This window comes from Artemia franciscana, chromosome 11 (assembly GCF_032884065.1).
Source record: "Artemia franciscana chromosome 11, ASM3288406v1, whole genome shotgun sequence".
Classification (NCBI taxonomy): Eukaryota; Metazoa; Arthropoda; class Branchiopoda; order Anostraca; family Artemiidae; genus Artemia; species Artemia franciscana.
In genome coordinates this window covers 8,325,627-8,350,375 of record NC_088873.1, presented here as the reverse complement: position 1 = coordinate 8,350,375, position 24,749 = coordinate 8,325,627, and the positions used below count along the sequence as shown (strand labels likewise).

The 24,749-nt window shown below is 34.7% G+C and overlaps 1 protein-coding gene across 2 annotated transcripts in view; it reads left to right on the top strand.

Moving 5' to 3' along the window:
- The window catches only part of LOC136032760 (egalitarian protein homolog), a 90,866-nt gene that overhangs the window by 2,047 nt on the left and 64,070 nt on the right, over positions 1 to 24,749 (top strand). For both annotated transcript variants that reach the window (XM_065713107.1, XM_065713108.1), the window contains exon 2: positions 12,229 to 13,552. In XM_065713107.1, the coding sequence (XP_065569179.1) occupies positions 12,230 to 13,552 (1,323 nt within the window). In that variant the 5' untranslated portion in view covers position 12,229. The remainder of the gene's footprint in view (positions 1 to 12,228; positions 13,553 to 24,749) is intronic.

The window sequence follows — 24,749 nt, the reverse complement described above, 5'->3', positions numbered from 1 at the left end:
CAAAATCTTGCTATATGCAGTAATATGCACTTTAGACAGCTTGGAACAAAACTAAAAATTTATTGCTAGCTGAATAAAACTCCCAGGAATGTATCCAGAGCATTAATGATCTCTAGGAAGATATAACTGTACTGAAGCTTTATCTCCTTTTCTTCTGCCTCCAGGGGACCCTGACCTTCAATACCCTTTATGGTATAAAAGTAAAACCTTGTAAAATGGATATTCTGCCTAAGAAAGGCACAAGAAAGATGTTTTGAGGATTGTACCTTTGCTCAGCCCCAATTTGTAAGGTTCTATATGCTATATCTATTTCTTAGCTTAGTAAAAACTAGAATTTTACTGAATTTCAAGACACAGCCTATCAAGAGTTTTTTGTTTAATATAAGAAATAGCTTAGATGTATGGATCTCCAAAACATTGCAAATTGGAATTGAGGATAGGAATGAGGCTTAAACACTTTTCTTGTGCCTCACTTTAGAAAAAAATCTATTTTGCTAGGTTTCACTTCTGTAGCATAAAGATTCTTAAAATTTATTAAAGATTAGTGCCCCTGGAGAGAGAGAGAAGAGAGGTACATGCTTCAAAATGGGTTCCTGGGAGATTATTATGGCTCTGGATACATTCCTGAGAGCTTTATTCTGCTAACTCAACCACTCTCCAAGATGGCAAAAAGGCCCTAAACTAAAATTTTACCTCTAGTTTCACCTAAGTGATTACAATCAAAATGTTGATAAACATTATGATTATTGAACAAACTTACCTCTAGAATAAGAATTGCATCCTGAATCCAAAGATAACATTTGTTTCTGTAGTAATTTTTTATTTTAATCTAACTTACGCTATCCTTTCTAACCTCACTCAAATATGCTGGTGTTGTGTAAAATCCAACTAATTTCAGTCATAATTCTTAGCACATTTATGTCAATTCCATTTTATGGAGTTGATTAAAAGAAATATTTAGAATAGTGAGAAGTCACTATTTAGAATAAGTGAGAGACAGTCAATATTTATTTGGTAGTATCTGAATCTAAAATGCAAGGAATACAACATTACCAGTGTTTATTAGGCATTTCAATGACAAACTAGAGAATCAGAGTTTCAATTACATACTGGAAATAAAAATTAAAACAATTAAATGATTCCTTGAGCAGATCCACCTCTACCAAATTCCATGACCAAAGTACATCCAATTTTACCTATCTAGTCATAGTATGAATATCATTATGAAATGCATTAAGTCTTATTTTCTTTTTTAGTGATTGATTTTTATTCAGGTAATTGTATTTTCTGTATAGGCTATCTACCTTCTCATTCTACAATGATATCATTTCTCTCCTATTTGCAGATGTAGAAAGTGTATCCATTTCTACTTTTGAAATTTTTAAAACAAGAGAGTCTAATCTTGAACTGGTAGATTTTAGAAAGTAAAAGCACCTTATTGATCAGGTAAAAAATTGACCTTAGCAAATTAAGCAAAACAGGAAGCATGGAACGTTTTTCAATTTTGCCATTAACTAGGCTCAGATTTTTACTTGAAGATAAGGTTTCAAAGGCACTATCTTAAGAAAATATTAATGTGGAACATATTATGAAGTATAATTGACCACTATTTTTCTTGTTTTACTTATGTTTAAAACAAACAAAGATCAATTAAAAAAATTATCTGCTGAAAGTAAAGAGCAAATTTGACACTTAAAACAATCAATAGTTTTAAAGCTATTTAATAAACTGGTTTGTTTTCCAAATAATTGGGGGGGTAACTGCCCCCCCCCCTCAGCAACACCACTGCTTAAATATATAGCCCATATTACATATTTCCCATGCATTTATTCATTCTCAAATTTGTCGCTTTCAATTCATTATATAGGTAAACCAGTTTTAACAAGATTGACACTAACACAGGTAGCCTATGTAATTTTTATCTAAAACAAGAGAAAAAGGTATTGTCTTTGAGTGTCTGTAGAGGGTTTAAAATTGAATGTCATATTGGGATTCAGGATAAAATTCTGATTCTATAGGTAAATTTGTTTCTTATCCATCTGAATACTCTGTTAATCAAAATATTTGCCAAAATTTTTGGCTTTAAATATTATTTGAAATGATTTAAGAAATAGATAACAATTAAAAGAAACTTGACAATCTGATTAATAGTAACATCTTGCATATTATAAGGTAAGAAATCATTATTTTTATTTTTTTATGTATTTATTTACTTTTACATACCCTGTCCTAGCACTATGTCTTGGACCATCAGCAGGGGCAGATACATAATTTATGTTTAGGGGTGGGCACCAATAAAATTTGGCTTCCCAGTTGGTATTTGTTTTACCTTTTTTGAGGGTGGGGCACATGTCCTTAAACCACCCCTCTTAATTTTAGCAATGGCTATAGTAGGATCTGCTGTATAGAGACTATTGATGAGGTTTGAATTGCATGTTAAATTGGATATCTCAGTAGGTATTTTGCAAAACAGAAGAAATTGGATTGGATTTTTGATTTATCAGCATTTGTAAGAATCTTCCAAAAGCATGTAATATAGAGGATGTATGGGAGAGCAATATTGTAGTACAGCTCTGCAAGATAAGGATGATTGAAATGAGGCTTAGTAGAGGCTATGGAAGCATATGAAGCTGATATGCAGCATTTGATGCCTTCTGTTAGGAGATAATAAGTGTGAGAAATGGTATTTCTAATTAGAATACCAAGGTAAACAATTTGGTCAGACAGGTGGATCTTTGAATTCCCAAGAATAATTTTGATGAGGAAGTGGGTCTTCAGTTAAAAAGTGCTACACCAGGCTTTTCATCATTAAATATAAAACCAGATTTTAAGGATTCTGTTAGCAGTTTTTGGAAAGTTTAAGAAATTTTGTCCAAAGTTTGGCTGATGTTAAAAATGTCATCAGCATAAGTGACTAAGAAGATATTGAGGCTGGAAAGAATGCAAGACATCTCACACTGATCCTAAGCTTTGAGGGCATAGTTATTGAAATAAGAAGGTTAAACAATTACACCTTGACTGTCTCCTATCTTAACTGGTACAGTTCTATCCAGTGGCCCTGCCATTTCGTCTTGCTTAAGAGGGATTTTAAGGTGGACTCATAGCTTGGTATACATATCCCTTTGAGATCTGATGATAGCCAGATTTACTTCTCTTAACATCCCTTAGAAGCATAAGGGGATGGGATCTGTGAGGTGGAAGAGTTTGTTGTAACAAACTGTAAGTAAGTGACCTGGCTCAATAGTAACTGAAACTTCAAAAAATGGAATTTTCATACAAATAGATATATAAAAAGGATAAAATTTTTATTCTGATTTCAAATATATATGTTTGATCAAGTCTAGTTTTACTCATTAAAGGTTACAAGCCTGAGAATATTTGCCTTATTTTCGAAAAAAGGAGGAAACATCTCTTAAATTCTCAGAATCTTAATGAAAATTACACCATCAGATTCAGTGTATCAGAGAACCCTACTGTGGAGGTTTCAAGCTCCTATCTGCAAAAACGTGGAATTTTGTATTTTTTGCCTAAAGAAAGATCATGGATGTGTGATTTTATTTATTTTTTCATTCATTATTTTTTTTCTCTAGAGATGATTGTATCCACCCAGAGGTCCTAAAATATTTGGAGAGAGCTCATTCAAACGGAAATTAAAAGCTCTAGTGCCCTTTTTAAGTGATCAAAAAAATAGGAGGGCAACTAGGAGCCCCCTTCCATGCTCATTTTTTCACAAAGTTACCCAATCAATTTTTTGAGATAGCCATTTTGTTCAGCATAGTAAAAAAATCTAATAACTATGTCTTTGAGGATGACTTAATCCCCCACAGTCCTCAGGGGAAGGGCTACAAGTTATGGACTTTGCCCATTGTTTACATATAGTATTGGTTATTGGGAAGTATATGGAAGTTTTTATGGGGGGATTTTTTATGGTATGGAGGGAGTCGGAGGTTACGTGGGAGTATCTTTCCATAGAGGAATTTTTCACCAGGGAAGAAACTTTTCCATGAAGGGGGTGTTGGATTTCCCAGCATTATTTAAAAAACGATCAGAGATTAAATGAAAAACAAGTTTTTTCAACTGAAAGTAAGGAGCAACATTAAAACTTAAAACGAACAGAAGTTATTACGTATATGAGGGTGTTCACCTGCTCGTCAATATTTCGCTCTTTACACTAAAGTTTTTTTTTTGTACTTTCAAAAAAATATTTAGTCTAATTAAACAGCCTCTGTGATTCAGGGGTCATTCTTATTGAATTGGAACAAAATTCGAATTTTGATGTAACGAGCGAGGTATTGACGAGGGGAGAATCCCCTCATTGCGAATGGTAGGTTTGGGAAGGATAAGGGTAGGGGCGAGTTCACTTGCCTTTCGGGTCCAACTCCAAGTGTTGTAGATTATGTGCTAATTAATACGCAACTTGTACCTGAATCAATAAATATGGGAGTATTAGATTTAGTTGGATCTGATCATAGAGCTATTATGCTTGAGGTGAAGATTGGGCAGTTTGCGAAACACGGTTCACGACTAAGAAATTTCTATAATGCGGATTATAGAAAAATAGGTTTAGGAAAACGAATTAGAAATGATTTAACAGATAAAGATATTGAGGCATTTAGAAGGGAGCTATTGGACTCGCATGTAAAAAATAATTTGAAAGCGTTAGAAGACAATGAAAAAGATGCACATAGTGTAATTATGCTGTTAAATGAAATAATGGGCAGTTGTGCAGAATCATGTGGCCAAACTAAAAAATTAAAAAAGAATGAGGGATATTTTGACTTGGATTGCAAGTTAATGAAAGAAGAAGCAAAATATTTATTAAATCGTTTGAATGAATTTGATAGCGCGGAAGATCAAAGTCTAAAATTGGCTAATTATAAAGATAAAAGAAGAGAATATAAAAGTTTAATAAAAAGAAAAAAAAAAGAGTACGAGCATAAGAAGAAACTGGATATCGCTGATGATTTTAGAAATAAAGATTTTAAAAAGTTTTGGGGCTATATAAAGAATGATAGTGGAAGGAGAAATGTTAATACCCAGGCTGTTCCGGAAGCTGATTCATGGCCTGATTACCTAAATAATTTAGAAGGTGTTTGTGCAGATCTTCAGGAGGTAGCGCATACCCCAGAGATGGTTATTTATCCCATGAGAGAACATGATTACGATTTAGTGGGTGATGTGAATGGCCAAGAGATTAAGTCAATATTTAACAAGTTAAAAGGTGGTACTGCTGCGGGTGTTGATGGTATACCAATATTGTTATTTAAGAATTTTCTTTCCATTTTGATACCGATAATTGTTCTTCTTTGTAATAAGGTGTTAAGGTCAGGGCAATGGCCAAGCGCTTGGAAGACATCATTGTTTATACCACTTTTTAAGAGAGGAAACCCGAAGGCTCATGAAAATTATCGTTTAATAGCACTTGTCCCTGCTTTAAGTAAGGTTTTGGAGAAAATATTAGATACCAGGCTTTCCAATTGGTTAAATACAAATAATTTAATACATGAGGAACAAGGAGGTTTCAGGACAGGGTATGGGACAACAGATAGTGTGTTTATTTTAAAGGCATTAATAGATAAATATGGAAAGGGTAAAACTTGTCTTTATGTGGGATTTCTGGATCTCCATAAGGCTTTTGATAGTGTCGACAGAGAGTTATTGAAGGATGCCATGCTAAATAATGGCCTTCCCCATCCATTTGTTAGATTGATAGTGAGCATGTATACTTGTGTGAGTGGAATCATTCAAGTTGGTAATAGGTTTTCGAAGCTTTTTGATATTAAGCGGGGAGTAAAACAGGGCAGCACCCTTTCACCTAAGTTGTTTAATATTTTTATTAATGATGTTGTTAATTTTCTAGAGAATAGATGGGCTCCGAAAGTTAGCCTAGGGACTCAAAAACTATCTCTCTTATTATTTGCAGATGATATTGCTTTGGTGGCTAATAAACCGCAAGATCTACAGACTCTTTTGAATCTCATAGAAGAATATTTACATATAAAAAAGTTAAGGCTGAATACTGAAAAGAGCGAAGTTGTTATTTTTAAAAAAAGGAAGGTTGGGGACGATGAAAAATATACGTTTAAATTTAATAATAAGGAACTATTTATAAGTAAAAGAATAAAATATTTAGGCTTTATCTTATCGGAAAATGGAAGCCTAAGGAGTCATGTTGATGAAATAATTAAGAGAGGTAGGGTGGCCATGTCAGCTATATTTAGAAACCCGACGATAATGGGGATCAAAAACCTAAAAATGCATAAAAGAATATTTCACACAAAAATTTTACCCGTAATAGAATATGGAGCAGAGATATGGGGTGGAGAAACGGTGCAGCAACTGGAGTCCCTTCAGCTCCAGTATTATAAAAGAGTGTTTGGTTTACATCAGACAACTCATTCACAGATTCTGAAAGGTGATATGGGCCTGTTTTCTTTAAAGCTACGTAGGTATATTTTAATGCTTAGATTCTGGTTGAAGTTAACTAAGAGTAATGAAGATAGACTAGTAAGAGTGGCATATGAAGAGATGTTGAAATGTGGTTTAAAAACCTCGTGGCCATCCCAAATTAAATCATTACTAGAAAAAGTAGGAATGCCTTATTTATGGAATAATGGTCTTTGCTCTCGCGATGTACCAGCAAATTTAGAAAGCCAGGTACGATTTATATTAGAGAGTCAGGAAATTCAGCATTGGCAAGGGCTGGTTCTTGATTCTACAACCCTACAACATTATTATCAGGCAAAACCTAGTTTTGGGGAGGAAGTTTATTTTAAACTTAATTTACCGGCTATGATTCTACGTCGTTGGATTCAGCTTAGGGCAAATTGTCTTCCAATCCAGAACAGGCAAAAAACGTTCGACAAAAATAAAATGATAGTTGGTCCTGATAGGCGGTATCTTTGTCCTCTTTGTAAAGATGATGATGAAGACTTGGATCATTTTCTCCGGAAATGCCCGGTGCTCTTGGATTTACGGGAAATTTATTTGCATGGGATTAATTTGATGCTTCCGGGTATTCTACAAAATAGTAACCCAACCACAATATTTCGAGTGGGAGTATATATAGAAAAATCTTTAATAAGAAGAAAAAGTTTTATATGATTAATTTCTTTTGTAGTTAGATTAGGTACTTTTTGCGTTGAATTCTGTTTTTTTTTTGTTTTTTTTTTGTGCGTGTTCGTACTGTTGTTAATTTCCTTGCTTGTCTGTTATTTATTTATATTTTGTGTGTATATGGCCCACGGGTTTTTGAAATACACTTATCTATCTATCTATCTATACGTAATAATTTCTGCTGGTTTTAAGTTTTAATGTTGCTCCTTACTTTCAGTTGAAAAAACTTGTTTCTCATTATTCTGTAAGAAGAAGCATAATTTAGTGTGTTTTAAAAATAAGCGAGATTATTCATATACATATGACATGAAGTACCATTCTTACTTCTGCTGAATAGGCTTAAGTAGGCCTAGTACCTGCCACTTTCTATTGGCCAGAAAGCATGACCGAAAGTTTTTACCCAATCAACCATACTTGTTGCCCTTGTACCTGCCATTTTCTGTTTGCCAGAAAGCATGACCGAATGTTTTTACCCAATCAACCATACTTGTTGTCCTAGTACCTGCCACTTTCTATTGGCCAGAAAGCATGACCGAAAGTTTTTACCCAATCATCCATACTTGTTGCTTCATCCATGCCCTTTTTATGTATTTTGCCTGCTTATATATCCCTATAGCTGACTGTTTAGATAATTTCATTTTCATAATGGCTATATCTATAGCCACAGTTAGCAAATCTACGAAAGGCTTGCTTTCATTCTATCTATACATTAGCTCCTCCTGAAAAATATATAACTGGCAGAGGAAAGTGGGGAAACTTATGCTAATTCACTCCATACAATCAACATTTTATTATTCTTGTGGTCCAAATTTGAGCCTTGCTGGTTATTGTTCTGAAATTAACTAATTAAAAAAATTCTTTGGACGGAAGCAACGTGCGAAGTTGAAATTTAAAACGAACAGAAATGATCACTTTGCAAACTACACAAAATTTATCTACAAAGGCAGCTCAAATATACTGGCTCGTGCTATTTTCGAATATCATTAGAATAAAAAAAACCGGCGCCACACTGACAACACCAAACCAACCCCCTCCCCCTAAAAAAAACAGAATACTCTCCTAGGAGTTGACAATTCCAAGTTGCCCCTTGGTTTAGGTACATTTGCTCATTGTTGTCGTGTTTTTTTTTTTATTCATAAAAAAAATCGAAAAAAATTCTTCTTCCTCCCCTACATTTTCGGGAATCAGAGACACTGACTGCACTATTATCTGTTTGTTGTCAGATGGCAATATTTTAGTGCCACAAAGAAATGAGGACCACATGAGCTTGAGTATATTTTAGGGGGGTGGGTAGCTTTTTGGGTAAGTGGAAATTCAGAGAAAACACAGAAATACATTGTATGTAATACTAGTGAAAAATAAAATAACATTCTTAAGGCTTAAAATAGTCTTCGAGTAGCCAAAATATCGAGATATCAAGATAGTATATAGTTATCATACTCTCAAAAGCTTGTGCAAGTTCAGTTTTCAGTCAAGCGTTAGCTTTAAAATTCTACAAATATTGGAAAATACCATGGGGCAGTTTATTTGAGATGTTTTTGTGGATATATGTTATGTAATTGGCAAAGCAATAAATTTTGTTTGTTTTAGTTTCAACTTTGCTTTTTATTTTCGTACGAAGAACTTTGTTTTTAAAGCTAATTTGTGCTAGTTTTTAGTTTTTTTTTTTAAATATACTCAATAAACCTGACTAAAAGATTTTTTTTAAACTTAGGTGACAAAAATAAAGAAGTCAGCCTGATTTTTTGTTAAAATAGGCCATTAAATATAGGTTCCTTATCCCTTGAAACTTTTGCACAATATATCTCCAACTCCATTAAATAAATAAACAATCTGGGGGGTGTCTTTTCCCTGCTATCTTAGATAGTTTGTACATAAAAAAAACTTAATTATTACATTAAAGTGGAAATAAATAAATAACGTTTTTTATTAGGCAGTTTTTTAAGCATGTTTTTTAGTTTTCACTAGCGAGTATATAAGAGTTAAAAAAACCTTCAGCTAAGAATTTTGACCATGAGGATTGCATTGGTACCCCTGCTATGCTTCCCAGCTTTTCCATTCCAAAAAAGCAACCAAAAAGTGCTGTTTGATACATTAAAATGGAGTTACTAAGATTTGTAAGAGGCACATATAAAAAGGCAGCCATCAAAGTGAGCCATCACTTGCTTTTAAGTGAGCCATCAAAGATATTTCTACGATTTTGAGGTAGCCTGCTAGTTTTGCTGGAAAAATAAATTAGAAATAAATAAGGAGCTGGATGCCGACCATGCAAAAAAGCGATTTTCTTCGTTTTTGAATATGGGGAGGAGGGCCCAAAACCTCCAATTGAGGGTTTTAGGCTTCTGGTTCTAGTGCCATATGTTTATACTTGCGGTGCAATACAGTGAAACATATGTGCTATGTGAATGAGATTGGTAGACCAGCTTTGCCATCTATTATGACATCTCAAAGTTTTGTTTCGATAAGTTAGAAGACTGTCAAAAGTTATGGTGACTAACTGCAAATAATTAGTTTTTTGTTTCTCCCTTTATGCCTATTAAAAAGTAATCTGAATATTGTCTTGAATATAGAGTGGAAGTTAAATGTTCCATTTTTTTCTAATCCAGACTTTCCTTATTTAACAGCTAACACATAAAAAATGTGAATTTTGTCATGCCATTACATGACAAATATGTCAAAAATGACAATGAAGATGACAAAAATGTCATCTTCTAAACTAGCATTTTGTTTTATAAGCATGGCTTCTAATTTGCCTTGGAATGATTTTTCAAAGGCAAAACGACTAGAAACAGCTTGGAATTAATTCCTTTGTCAGTCAATAGAAAACAGATAGTTCAAAAATATCATTTCTAAATCACCAATACAATTAATAAATTCAGCTGTTTCATTTTAGTTTGAATATAGTCAGTTTTAAATTCTGTATCAATGTAAGCTTTTTGTGCTAAGTTTAAATCAAAAATCGTTTTTCCCTGATTTTTTTTTAACAGAAAGTCCTAAGAAAACTTTTTTTTTTCTTGAAAAGTTCTGTTGTACTACACAATAGTATAACCCTAGGAGGATTGAAGATTTGAGGGTCTTCAATCCTCAATATTGAGATTTGAGGATCAAGATTTGAAGATTGAGGATCAGAGATTGAAAATATCATGAGTCCATATGCTGCCCTGTGTTGCTCTGACAGCAATTCCTTTATAGTAGCCTGAATTTGTGGATGCTTGTTTCCTATTTCAAAAATTTTGTTAGATTATTTTTAGACAATCACCATTATGATGAGTAACTTCAAGGAATTAATTTATTTTAGTGTTTTTCATTCATTTAGCATGAAGACACATTCACATCCAACTTACTAATTTCACAAATTCACATCCAACTGTCATCAGTTCAGGTTTTTTTTTTTTTGGGGGGGGGAGAGATCTTGAATATTTAAGTATTTCCTATATTAATACTAATACTATACTAATACTAATACTATACTAATTTTACTAATTCACATCCAACTTTCATCAGTTCAGGTTTTTTTTTTGGGGGTGGGGAGAGATCTTTAATATTTAAGTGTTTCCAGCGTTTGACTAGTGCTTTCCTCAAGGTAATTCAGGGTGCAGCAAATATAGTTAGTTGGTAATTGCAATTATTTTTTTTACCAATCTTTATTTAACAGAGTTTGGGGGGGGGGTCTTGAATATTTAAGTATTTAAATGTTACCGTGAATGTCCGAAATATATTTTTTTCTCCTTTGATTTAGCCAGCGTTTCATGGTGACAGTTTGAGTTAAGTTAGGCCATTTTAACCCATTTCTGAAATTTATAACCTAGTTTAGAATAACCTAACCATCAATGCTTGCCTAATACTGAAAAAGCTGAAGAAGCTAAAGGAATCCAAGCAGAGAAAAAAGAATTTCTGACATTCGATGGTGAATGTCGAGGATTAACCAGATTTCGGACATTCACAGTAACATACATACAACAAATAGAGCACAATCGACGTTACTTTCTATGGTTTAAAAGGCCAGACTGGGTACAGAAACTGTCACGTGTGCATGCAGAGCACATCTAAACTTAGGTGCACGCACAAATTTGCAAGACTACGTGAAGTGAGTTGTTTAAAGTAATCTCAGAGGTTTTTATAAATAATACCACAAATATAAATAATATTAACATGTAAATAGATTTACTACAAATAATAAAAAAAATATTTGAAGTGAAAGTAAAGAGCTACATTAAAAGTAGTAGATATTATCCTATATGTTAGTGGGACTGCCACACCCTCTGTTCTTTGTTCTAGCGTTTGACTAGTGCTTTCCTGAAGGTATTTCAGGGTCCAGCAAATATAGTTAGTTGGTAATTGCAATTATTTTTTTACCAATCTTCATTTAACACAGTTGACTGAAAACTTCATTGTTCAAAGCCAACGTGATTGAATTAGCCCTTTCATTATCACAGTATTGTGAAAAAAGCGCTTTTACAAAAAGATTATAGTTTTAAACTTCTGGTTTATGTTACAGCATTCATTCTTTAAGGATTGAGAAAATAAATACAGGAAATATTTCCAGAGATAATGGGTTTATTGTCAGAAAAAGTTTTATTATTGAATATATGAATAAAATATGAATTTCATATTTTTGTCAATTTTGTTCCCCTGAGGGCATGCTTTTCCCCCTTATCCTCTTCGAAAGTTTACCAATAATCTTTGGGTTCTCACCAGAGCCATTTTTTTAATTTTTAAATAAATATCTTTTCTATTTTTAACGGGACGTGCCTATAATAATAATAATTTATTTATAACCCAAATCATAACAAGTTATGGCACTTGTGGAGTAACAAAAAGAAAAAAAATGAAACACTGCAAATAAAATACACTACAAATAGAAAAAAACACTACACTAGAATACGCTACTCTGTAGTTTAGCTGAATGTAATTTGATTAGTGGCTTCTTTAAATTCATGTTGCACCCCATATGATGCACCCTACTCTTGCACAGGGATTCAGAAAGGGCAATGGAAAGGGCAAGAGAAGTTCAGAAAGGGCAATGGGTGCTGTATACATAGTGCTAGTTATGGATGATGGTAAGATAATTACGAATGGAAATAACAATTCCTTAATAACAATTTTTTCTAGGATGGATAACATGGATGGGACTGACTATGACCTCAACAAATACATGACCTTGATGTTTTTTCTTGAACGACTATTAGAAAAAAGAGGTCAACCTAGGTCACTTCATGATTTGAGTTGTCAGTTTGGCTCCAAAGGATTCACCAAAACCATGAGGCAAATTGCTGGAGGTTCACAATCAGGACTAAGAAAATTCTTAGGTCAATATCCCTTTCTTTTCACAGTGGATGGTGATTTGGTTAGTATCTCAAATATGAGCCTAGTTGATAAATATCATCAAAAAAATAATACTAGAAACTATGAACAAGAAGCAGCAGAATATTTTAGAAAACGTGTTGAGCAGTATGGTCCTGGCGTGGAAGTGCCCATAAAAAGTTTGCTTGGTCATAGGTCTCAGGCACCCCCTGAAGTAAGACATATCTCTGGCCAGCATCTAAAAGAATTTCGTGACTTTTTATCAAGACATCCTAGTGTATTTATTGTGTATGAAGAAACATGCATGCTTCGTGAATATGAAGGGATGGAAAAGAAACTTTATCAAGAGCCAGTAAATGAAACAAAAGTGAATCCTGAACTATCTAACAAATTTTTGGTATATTTCCGCCTGACTCTGGAGCAAAGCGGTCCAAAGCATATAGATGAGCTATTTCATAGCGTTGCAAGTAGCTATCCAAGGGAAACTTGGTCTCCACTATTTAAGAATTCACAGGACTTGGGTACTTTTTTAAGAATGCATTCAAATATATTCCAAATTCTTTCAAACATTGTTGAGCTACTGCCAAACCCAACAAAGTTGGTGAATACGCAGAATGTAAGTACTCAAAACCGTATTGTCAGTCCCACTCCAGCTTTAACAAACTCTGCATCTCCACCATGCAGCTTACAATTTTACCAAAGTATGCCTCCTCCAAACTCCTTACCAATCTCTATGCCATCACAACAGACATTAAAACAACGAGTGAACTCAATTGTGCTTCGCACTCTTGCTGAAAATACTGATAGGGAGCGAGGGGGCTCTCTGCCTGTTAGCTCATTTCCTTCGGCCCCTAGTTCACCGGTACGAGATTTGAATAGAATTAGAATTTCCGAGTTGTCACATGTGATAGTTTCAGTGAAGGATAGTGCATCTGTTATAAGTGAATTTATTAGTTGTGGTCGGCCAGTGGCATTTGATTGTGAAGTGGTGAATCACAGTAGTAAAGGAAACGTGACCATTGTTCAAATCGCTGCTAGTAATGGACATTTTTATATTTTTGATCTGATAACATGCCCAGACATAATGCACCAAGGACTGCTTGCAAAACTGTTTGAATCTGATATCATTAAGGTAAGTCTTGAAATTCGTGTTAATGAAGTTTTAAAGGAAACTGTGTTTCTATTTTTCTTAATTCAAGAAAAACTTGTTAATCCCTGAAATTTATTTAATAGATAAATAAATTTTAAATATTTTAGAAAGTTTTTCGCAATTATTTTATGCATATTTACACAGAGTTACGATTCTTTAAGGGGGCCTGGAGGAGGAACATGTGGGAGGTGTTCTTGTAAACATCCAGTTAAGGGTTTTGGATCATACTTATTACAATTGTGCCATTTTATACTTTCAAGATTTTGGAAGCAGTGGCACCAAAAGTACTGTTTTCTGTGATGTATCTCACGAATGGTAAAATTGATAAAAAGCACATAGATATGAGCAAAAGTTTTCAAATGAGCCATTTGAATCCATCACTCTAAGTTCTGGTAGCCCAATAGCCCTAGCTTTTCCACTTGAGCTATGGCACTAAAAGTGTCATTTTTAGTGCCATTTGAAACTTTCAGATGGTGGAATTTATAGGAAGAACGTGAATATGAGCAATATTTTTTATATGAGCTATCAAAAATCTATCTACGATGCTCTGGTATCCCGCTAGCCCCGCCCCTTGAGAAAAGTTCATTGCAAATTATCCCAAGAAAGTAGTAGGATTGAAATCTGTGAAATCTAATAGATGGTAGAATTTGTAAAAACTTAGTAAATATAAGCAGTAGCTTTTAATTTAGCCACTAAACATCTATGCTAGTGTTTCAGTAGCTTACTGGTGAGCAGACGATTTATGAAACTTACTAAGGGGCTGGGAGGGGGAGTGTAAGGGAAGGATTCTTGTAAACCTCCATTCAACGGCTCTGAATATAACTATCACAATAGTACCTGTTTTGTACTTTAGAGCTTTTCCACTTAATAATTGGCGCCAAAAGTGTTGTTTTCAGTGCTATATCACATTTACGAATGGTAAAATTGATAAAAAAACACGTTGATATGAGTAATAGCTTTCAAATGAGCCATTAAACATAACTGTTATAAGTTTTATATACACTGTTATAACTGTTATGAGCACAATAACCTCAGCTTTCACAGTTGAGGCATGGACGCAAAAAGTGCCATTTTAGTGCTGTTCTCTGGTAACCCGCTAGGCCTGACCCCCCCCCCCCCCCCAAAAAAAAAAAAAAAAAAAAAACGGGATACAGATCTGCGCTACCAACTACCAACTTGTTGTTCAAGGAGGGGGACTGTAGTTTCCCAGTAAAAGATTTTCGACCATGCTAATTCCAATGGTAGCCTACATCTTCATTTTGATCTGACGCCATTTTTGAAGGGTTTTATGCTTTTTTTCGAAATTACTATAAATTTCTTTTTGCAATAAGTTTTGCTTTTAAGACGAACCGAAACAATAGCTATATTTTTTTTCAAGACGCGTTTTTTAACTTTTAGTTACTATGGGCTGTAGTTCGCTCATTACTAGGTTGCAGCTACCGAAGCAATTTTAAACGAGTACGAATTCTTCTTAACAAAGTTATAAGACTTATTGGTGGATACTTGGAAAAAGTCAATGATGCTGAATTTTTTTTGTGCTAGTCTTTGTAGATTCTTTTTAAGTATGTTCTTCGTTGAATATTTGCTATTTGTGTCTAATTACATTTTTAAACTATATTTTTACAACAGTAGGAACCTTGCGTCCCTGCTGCATAAGCAGTCTTGAGTACGTCTTACAGTGATCCACTATTCAAAATATTAATATCACTTTAAGACTCTTTTGACCAAATATTTGTACAATAGGGTCTAAAATGGGAGTTCAACATGGATCCTCTTTATAACTTTAAGCTCTTTAAAGTTGTACTATAATAAGGAATTTCTATAAAAAATAGCTAAAAATTGATTTTTAAAATCTGATAAACAGTTATTGGATTTCTCCCAGATAGCTTCTAGGTACAGACCCTCACATCAAAAAATTGGATGAATCTTAATGCTGTTGTATTTGTGAATCTTAATGCTATTGTGTGCTGTTGTGTATTCCCTTTTTTAAAATTACCTCCTCATGTGCCTAGATTTTCCTCCTCTATTTGTGAAATCAGGCATAGAGGATGTGTTCCAGTGAGTAACTCTTACTACCAATACAAACGAATGACAGCTCCAAGCCACCGCAGGCAGACACGGCCGAGTACGCTCCTAAGGCAATATGCTTAGGGATTCACTTTTTACTCCCTCCCCCCAAGAACTTCTGAGTTCTTGAAATCCATAAAAGTAGTAGTAGGAGTAGTTGCAACAGTAATTTTAGTAGGAATAGTAGTAGTAGTAGAAGTGCTAATAATGGTAGCAGTAGTAAATAGTAGTAACTAGTTTTATAGATTTGAACATTTTATGTACTGAAATGTGAAAGAATATTTACGTATACATTTTTCTTCAAGCTTTTGGCTTTGATATGCGATTTTTGAGATCCATAATCCGTAAAATATGTGCTGTAAAAAAGGCATAAGAGAAAAGAAAACGAATTTTTAAAATCTTGTATAGTTTTTCAGTCTTTTTTCTCCTCATTCCATTTTATTTTGCCTCATTTGGCTACTTAATGCTAAATCACAGCAACAACTTCTCTTTTAATCAGCTAGCCCCGTTAAAGTCTTATTACCCACTTCCAAAAACAGAAAAAGTAGATTGGGCTTTACTATTTTCTCCTCCATTCATGATGTTGCAGGTTCTTTACTTTTCTATAACCGTGAAGGCTGCCTAGCAACACTATTCTAGTTAATATACATAAAGGAATGTAAATAAAACCTTTTTTATTAAGAACAATATCTATAATAAAATCAAACAACAATATTATCAAAATTAGCATAGCATGACTGCTGCGTGTACAATAAAGCCAACAGTTGAAGATACAACTCAGCCACCAGATGCAGGTACAACTAAGCCAACAGGCTTAATTACTTCTTATTTACTTTTTGCGAATAAACCACATCAAGCCTATTGTGCCAACTGCTAACAGAACTGAGCCACCATATATAAGTTTTTTCACATAAGATTTGTTTGGAACAGGGTTTGGCTCTTTTGGCTCTTGCAGAGCCTCAAAATCTTTGGAAATCTGAATTGGAGCGTCAACAAAGGTTTTTGTCAGGTGTTGATGATCTTTGAAGGGGTCATCAGAAGGAATCTGGCTCTGACTGGGTCTTTTCTTCCTTGCCACTTCCTTCTGAACAGGGTTTTCACTACAACCTATCGTTATCATTTCATTTTCGGTAGGTTCTGCTTCAAGAGCTGATAGCTTATCACTTGAAGAGGATTTAACTTGGTCATGAGAAGTAATAGTGACGATATTGCAGTTTGACTCTTTCGAAATTCCTTTATTAGGACTTATTAGTTCTTCTTCGTCCAGATCAAAAGAAATCATCCAAACATCTAAAGCCAGATCCATAAGGCGCAATATATGATTTTTTGTGCTGGAAAGAAGGTTAGGATTTTCCAGCAGAATTTCCAGGTCGGTAATGATGTGTTTATTTTGCTCAGCAAAATTCTTTCCAGCACATGTCAATAACTTGCAAGACCTAGCTATAGAAGAATCTTGTTTAGATTTAATCATTAGTTCAATTACCTCCTTGCCGTTCGAAGCAGAAACAAGACCTTCTTTCAAAAGAGTACCAAAAAATTCCGAATCATTCATGTTTAACAATGGTTTTGGCTCATCTTCAATTTTTATAGCGTGACATTTCTTGTTTAATGATCCTAGATACGCTTCCAAGTCAAAATTTTTCACTTTGCTGGTTTGTGTCCGTAGAGATTTAAACAGATTAGAAAATATATTGACATCTTCGCCACTTTTAGCCCCGACACTGCAAATTATATTTACTACTTCCTCAAGATCTTCTCTCCCAAATTGCGATACAAGTTCAAAAATCTTGGTTGAAAAACGATCATAAGATGCACTAGTAATATCGCTCAAAAAGCTCTTTAGTACAGTTTTCCATTCTTTTTCATGTGTTTTCGATGAGGATGCCGTACTGTTAGTCTTTGCCATAGTAACTGCATTTTCCTTGGAATTTTCAACAGAATTTGCTTTAGTGATTATTGAAGATGGGCCACCTTTGCAGGATGTCTCATCAACTTTTGGAGCAAGTACGTTTGATCTGGGGAGCTTTGAATTGCTGGACATCTTTTTTGACTTGTAGCTCTGAGTGGCTCTTTTCTTTTTAGCCAAATGCTTCTCAACAGGCTTTATACTACCACCTACGTTTACAATTTTGTTTTCGGTGGGCTCTGTCTCAACGGCTGATAGCTTATCACTTGAAGAGGATTTAACTTGGTCATGAGAATTACTAGCGATGGTATTGCAGTTTGACTCTTTCGAAATTCCTTTATCAGGACTAATAATTTCTTCTTCGTCCAGATCAAAAGAAATCATCCAAACATCTAAAGCCAGATCCATAAGGCGCAATATATGATTTTTTGTGTTGGAAAGAAGGTTAGGATTTTCCAGGAGAATTTCCAGGTCGGTAATGATGTGTTTATTTTGCTCAGCAAAATTCTTTCCAGCACATGTCAATAACGTGCAAGACCTAGCTATAGAAGAATCTTGTTTAGATTTAATCATCAGTTCAATTACCTCCTTGCCGTTCGAAGCAGGAACAAGACCTTCTTTCAAAAGAGTACCAAAAAATTCTGAATCATTCATGTTTAACAATGGTTTTGGCTCATCTTCAATTTTTATAGCGTGACATTTCTTGTTTAATGATCCTAGATACGCTTCCAAGTCAAAATTTTTCACTTTGCTGGTTTGTGTCCGTAGAGATTTAAACAGATTAGAAAATATATTGACATCTTCGCCACTTTTAGCCCCGACACTGCAAATTATATTTACTACTTCCTCAAGATCTTCTCTCCCAAATTGCGATACAAGTTCAAAAATCTTGGTTGAAAAACGATCATAAGATGCACTAGTAATATCGCTCAAAAAGCTCTTTAGTACAGTTTTCCATTCTTTTTCATGTGTTTTCGATGAGGATGCCGTACTGTTAGTCTTTGCCATAGTAACTGCATTTTCCTTGGAATTTTCAACAGAATTGGCTTTAGTGATTATTGAAGATGGGCCACCTTTGCAGGATGTCTCATCAACTTTTGGAGCAAGTACATTTGATCTGGGGAGCTTTGAATTGCTGGACATCTTTTTTGACTTGTAGCTCTGAGTGGCTCTTTTCTTTTTAGCCAAATGCTTCTCAACAGGCTTTATACTACCACCTACGTTTACAATTTTGTTTTCGGTGGGCTCTGTCTCAACGGCTGATAGCTTATCACTTGAAAAGGATTTAACTTGGTCGTGAGAATTACTAGCGATGGTATTGCAGTTTGACTCTTTCGAAATTCCTTTATCAGGACTAATAATTTCTTCTTCGTCCAGATCAAAAGAAATCATCCAAACATCTAAAGCCAGATCCATAAGGCGCAATATATGATTTTTTGTGTTGGAAAGAAGGTTAGGATTTTCCAGGAGAATTTCCAGGTCGGTAATGATGTGTTTATTTTGCTCAGCAAAATTCTTTCCAGCACATGTCAATAACGTGCAAGACCTAGCTATAGAAGAATCTTGTTTAGATTTAATCATTAGTTCAATTACCTCCTTGCCGTTCGAAGCAGGAACAAGACCTTCTTTCAAAAGAGTACCAAAAAATTCTGAATCATTCATGTTTAACAATGGTTTTGGCTCATCTTCAATTTTTATAGCGTGACATTTCTTGTTTAATGATCCTAGATACGCTTCCAAGTCAAAATTTTTCACTTTGCTGGTTTGTGTCCGTAGAGATTTAAACAGATTAGAAAATATATTGACATCTTCGCCACTTTTAGCCCCGACACTGCAAATTATATTTACTACTTCCTCAAGATCTTCTCTCCCAAATTGCGATACAAGTTCAAAAATCTTGGTTGAAAAACGATCATAAGATGCACTAGTAATATCGCTCAAAAAGCTCTTTAGTACAGTTTTCCATTCTTTTTCATGTGTTTTCGATGATGATGCCGTACTGTTAGTCTTTGCCATAGTAACTGCAGTTTCCTTGGAATTTTCAACAGAATTGGCTTTAGTGATTATTGAAGATGGGCCACCTTTGCAGGATGTCTCATCAACTTTTGGAGCAAGTACGTTTGATCTGGGGAGCTTTGAATTGCTGGACATCTTTTTTGACTTGTAGCTCTGAGTGGCTCTTTTCTTTTTAGCCAAATGCTTCTCAACAGGCTTTATACTACCACCTACGGTTACAATTTTGTTTTCGGTTGGCTCTGTCTCAAGGGCTGATAGCTTATCACTTGAAGAGAGGGCTGTATTTTTGGTGGGCTCTGTCTCAAGGGCTGATAACTTATCACTTGAAGAGAAAGCTGCATTTTTCGTGGGCTCTGTCTCAAGGGCTGATGTTGCAGATAATGGAATCCTGCTACTAATCTTTTCCAAAGTAAATGGATTTTCATTCTTTTTTGCACCAGTTTTGGCTTCTTCTATAGACGAATGTTTTGGGACTTTTGATGTAACAATAATGTCATCTTGGTTTAGATCGATTTTCCACTTTTTTCCAACAAGATCGGTCAGATTCATTATTTTAAATTTATCTCGAATTGGTAGTTGAGAATTTTTTCCGTATTTTTGAATGGCAAAAATGAGCTGTTTATTGTTCTTAGAGAACTGTTTTCCAGCATGTTCAATGAATATACACGCCTTTCGAATCGCGATATCCTGCTTCATATCAATAAGTTGATTGGCAATTTCCCTGCCGAATTCATTGCAAATTAGGCCCTCCTTTAGAATATTGCCATAAAATATGAAAATATTCTCCTCAAATATATTAATTTTAACTTCATGAGACTCATATAGATCTCCAGTAGTTTTCTGCTCACTCATTTTCTGTTTGATAGAATGGAGCGTTACTTGCCTTTTACTCTTTTGACAGAAATATTTTCCGTATACAGCTTCTAAGCATCCATCAAACTGATTTGCTGTCTTAGCATCATTTTTTATGGATTTGAGAAGGCCAATGCAGGTCATTTGAATTTTGTTCGATGATTCAATGCCTTTTGTGCATATAACTTCTATTGCGTCCTCAAAGTCATCTTTACACAACTTCTCACAGATTTCTATGACCTTGACTGAATATTCATCGAAAAGCCGTTCGGCGATATTATTCATATAGCGAAGTAGTAAGGTTTTCCAGTCACTAATTGCTTTTGCCTCTTTGCTCTTGGGACAAACTGCTTCTTGTGGACTTGATTGGTTTACATCCTTTCGCTTTGAAGGTGGTATCCATGCATTCTCTTGTTTCGTCGTAAACTTGCTGGGATTCCTCGTAGGGATATTAATTGTTCTAGGAGGAGTAGTGAACTGCTGATAATCATCTATTAGTAGGTTCGACTTAGAACTTTCTGTACCAAATACTTGTTTCTTATTGCTAACTTGATAAGACATATTTCTATGATCACTTTTAATCACTTTCTGTATTAATACTTTTCAAATGACCGTCACAGTGTGGGTCAGCATCTTATATAGCGAAAATGACGTCATGTTCCCTACTGTTAGGACGTTTATAATTGAACATGACGTCATTACACTTTAGTATTGGCCCTACTGTATTTTGCCATAGCCCCACTTCTGTGGTCGTTTCAACAAAAGTGACGTCACTCGACTTGCACTATATGTTTTTACAGTCTTAAGTATCGTCAGGCTAACTGTACTACGATTATGCGGTTGTAATGTAATGTTTTGTAATCTAATCTGGTATGATATCTAACGACTTCAGATGATTCTTCAGAAGAAGTCACATGACTTTTTTAATTCCAAGGCCCAAAAACTGAATTCTGCCACTGTGTTCTAAGCAGGTGCATACGGTAAAGGAAGGAGGTTTTCAATTTTATTGAACGTTTTGGAGGCTTAGAACTCATGGATGACACAGCAATCGTCCGCAAGTAAAATTATATAGGTTACCTGTATAGGGGTATCAAAACACCAAAAAATATAAGGGTGGGGGCTACAGCGATTTTTATTGACTTGGTTGTTTTGTTTTTTTATTGAACATGCGAAAAAAAAGGTATATCCTTTTTTTTAAGTTGAAAGCAACTGGAGACTGACCAGCCGCAGGCAGTATTTTGTGACAGGGGGGGGGGGTGTAAACGCCGGCTCCAGCCTATTTTTTTCTTTCTGTTTGACATGTCAATATTATGTGTTTGAATTTTTAAGAGATAATAATAAGAGGGGCGGAGCCTAGACCCAATATTTGGGGATGTTAAATAGCTTACTTAATCTGGAAAACCCTGTTCAAAATTTTTCGTTTGACATCGTGCCTAAGAAACGATAGATTTTTATTTGAATGACAATTTGCTACTGTTTCATAAAAGTGTAAAATTTCATGATTGTAAATTTATATGATAGCTTTTAAGCCAAACAGCCCTGAATATTTTCTCACAGCTGTAACAATAAGATTAATTCGAAACCTTTGATCAATTTTTTCTTATTTTAAAATGTGTTTGATTCAATGATCTTTATAGATTGGAAATTTCAAGTTTTGGGTATACAAGACAGAAATTTTTATCTGTCCAGGACAATCCAAGAGGAATTCTATGAGAGGGGGATTTCAGCGAGGTGGGAAGTGACGCTGGCTGTCCGTAATGCACCAAAACAGGAATCTTGGCTATTCAACTGGTTATCCACCCCAGAATATTCCTCTTCACAAAAGTCCCGCTGCAGAATACCCCATGCCTATAAATTTGTAGGAAATGGTTGAGGGTCACGGAGCCACGCACACGTATTTCAAGTGACCCCTTATTTAAAAAAAAAACAAAAAAAAAACAGATATATATGACCTTCTTGTCGTTAAACAGGAAAAAGTTTATTCAGCTGAAAGTAAATAACTTCATTAAAACTAAAAACAAGCAAAAAAAATTTACGTATATAAGCGAAACTGACTTTGAAATTTCTTCCCTGGACATTTTAAAACTTGAGTACAGATGAAACTTTTTTTGTTTGTAGTAAATGAATACTTCTGCTACGATGGGGACTTCTCCTACTACTCTGGCTAATGGTATCAAGATGATAATTTCAAGAAATGCTGAAGTTTTTGAAACTCCGTTTGCAGTGTTTTCATCAAGCACTTCATGGTAATGAAGTGTAAGTAAAGAGCAGTGGGGATTTTCTTCCCCAGTAGGGATTAGGGAACGGTGGATTTTCGGTGGTGGATAATCTTTTCCTAGGGATAAAGGGGGGCAGATGTACATTTTACATCTGCCCCCCATATAGGCTCTGATTCCGAATTCATAGAAGCTAAAGTAAGAAACTTTATTCAATTTATCCCATTCTTATGATGACATTTTGGTTCATAACGATTAAACAAATGTCAGAAATTTTGTTGTTTAATGCTGTTTAATATCTTAAGCAATAAATAAAAAGGAAAACAAATAAGTAATGGAGACAGTTAAAAAAATGTAATGTGATCGAAATTGTGATTTACTATATGTTTGAGAAAAGTAAATTTGGTTAAAAGCAATTGAGTTTGCATCTAGTCACATTACTTTCAAAAAAAGAAAACAAGGAAACAAATTGTTCAACCACAAGAACTCTTTAATTTATGTATTAATGCTTATTTCTGGCGAGCATCCTCATACAAGTAAAATGTGGAGAGCGAGTTAAATGCTTTAAATCGAAATTCCAAAAGCATTAGATACGAACAAAGTAGGGTTGATTCGTATATTTGGGGCAAGAAATTGTCTTATTTGCCTGCTAAGAAAAAAAAGTTAATCTTCGGCTCTATTTTCTTTCGTCCGGAATTCTGCTCAGTAACTAGAACATATTATATTCAGAGCGGCTCTTGTATACAAGAGAGAGAGTTTTAATCTCAACTTAGAGAAGATAGTCATGGGAGATATACATTTACTTCAATGAGGTTCAAACTAATCGTGACGGTTGTGACCTGAGCGAGGCTTACAAACCTAGAAAACATTTTATCCAGCAAAGCCTTTCGGAATTGCTCAGCAACATTTGAAAGTTCACCCTGACTAAACGTAGTTTGAGAGCAAACTATGCCAACTTATGGACACAGATTGCATGATGTGCATTAGTAGGTATGAGTCGATCCATTGAATATGTTGTTCTTCTTCTTGACTATTTTTGAATCTTGTATACTACGATTACAAATAACAATTTACCGCATCACCCAGCCGCTTGAGTCCAAAACTTCTATGTACGCTCCTCTTCCATACTAATATATTAAAAGTCTCCTACTTCACACCCTCCCCACAAGTTCCCATTTTCCTTCTATACTTCCTTGTGGCATTCTCCATCTCCTTCAAGGAAGACTTAATTTTTGACGTTGGAACAAGGACGATGTTAAGAGGATAAGGATCCTCTTTATAACTTTAAGCTCTTTAAAGTTGTACTATAATAAGGAATTATAGTACTTGATAAAATGGCTAAAAATTGATTTTTAAAATCTGATAAACAGTTATTGGATTTCTCCCAGATAGCTTCTAGGTACAGACCCTCACATCAAAAAATTGGATGAATCTTAATGCTGTTGTACTATTCCCTTTTTTAAAATTACCTCCTCGTGTGCCTAGATTTTCCTCTATTTGTGAAATCAGGCATAGAGGATGTGTTCCAGTGAGTAACTCTTACTACCAATACAAACGAATCACAGCTCCAAGCCACTGCAGGCTGACACGGCCGAGTACGCTCCTAAGCCAATATGCTTAGCGATTCACTTTTTACTCCCTCCCCCCAGGAATTTCTGAGTTCTTGAAATCCCTAATAGTAGTAGTAGGAGTAGTTGCAATAGTAATTTTAGTAGGAATAGTAGTAGTAGAAGTGCTAGTAATGGTAGCAGTAGTAAATAGTAGTAAGTAGTAACTAGTTTTATAGATTTGAACATTTTATGTACTGAAATGTGAAAGAATATTTACGTATACATTTTTCTTCAAGCTTTTGGCTTTGATATGCGATTTTTGAGATCCATAATCCGTAAAATATGTGCTGTAAAAAAGGCATAAGAGAAAAGAAAACGAATTTTTAAAATCTTGTATAGTTTTTCAGTCTTTTTTCTCCTCATTCCATTTTATTTTGCCTCATTTGGCTACTTAATGCTAAATCACAGCAACAACTTCTCTTTTAATCAGCTAGCCCCGTTAAAGTCTTATTACCCACTTCCAAAAACAGAAAAAGTAGATTGGGCATTACTATTTTCTCCTCCATTCATGA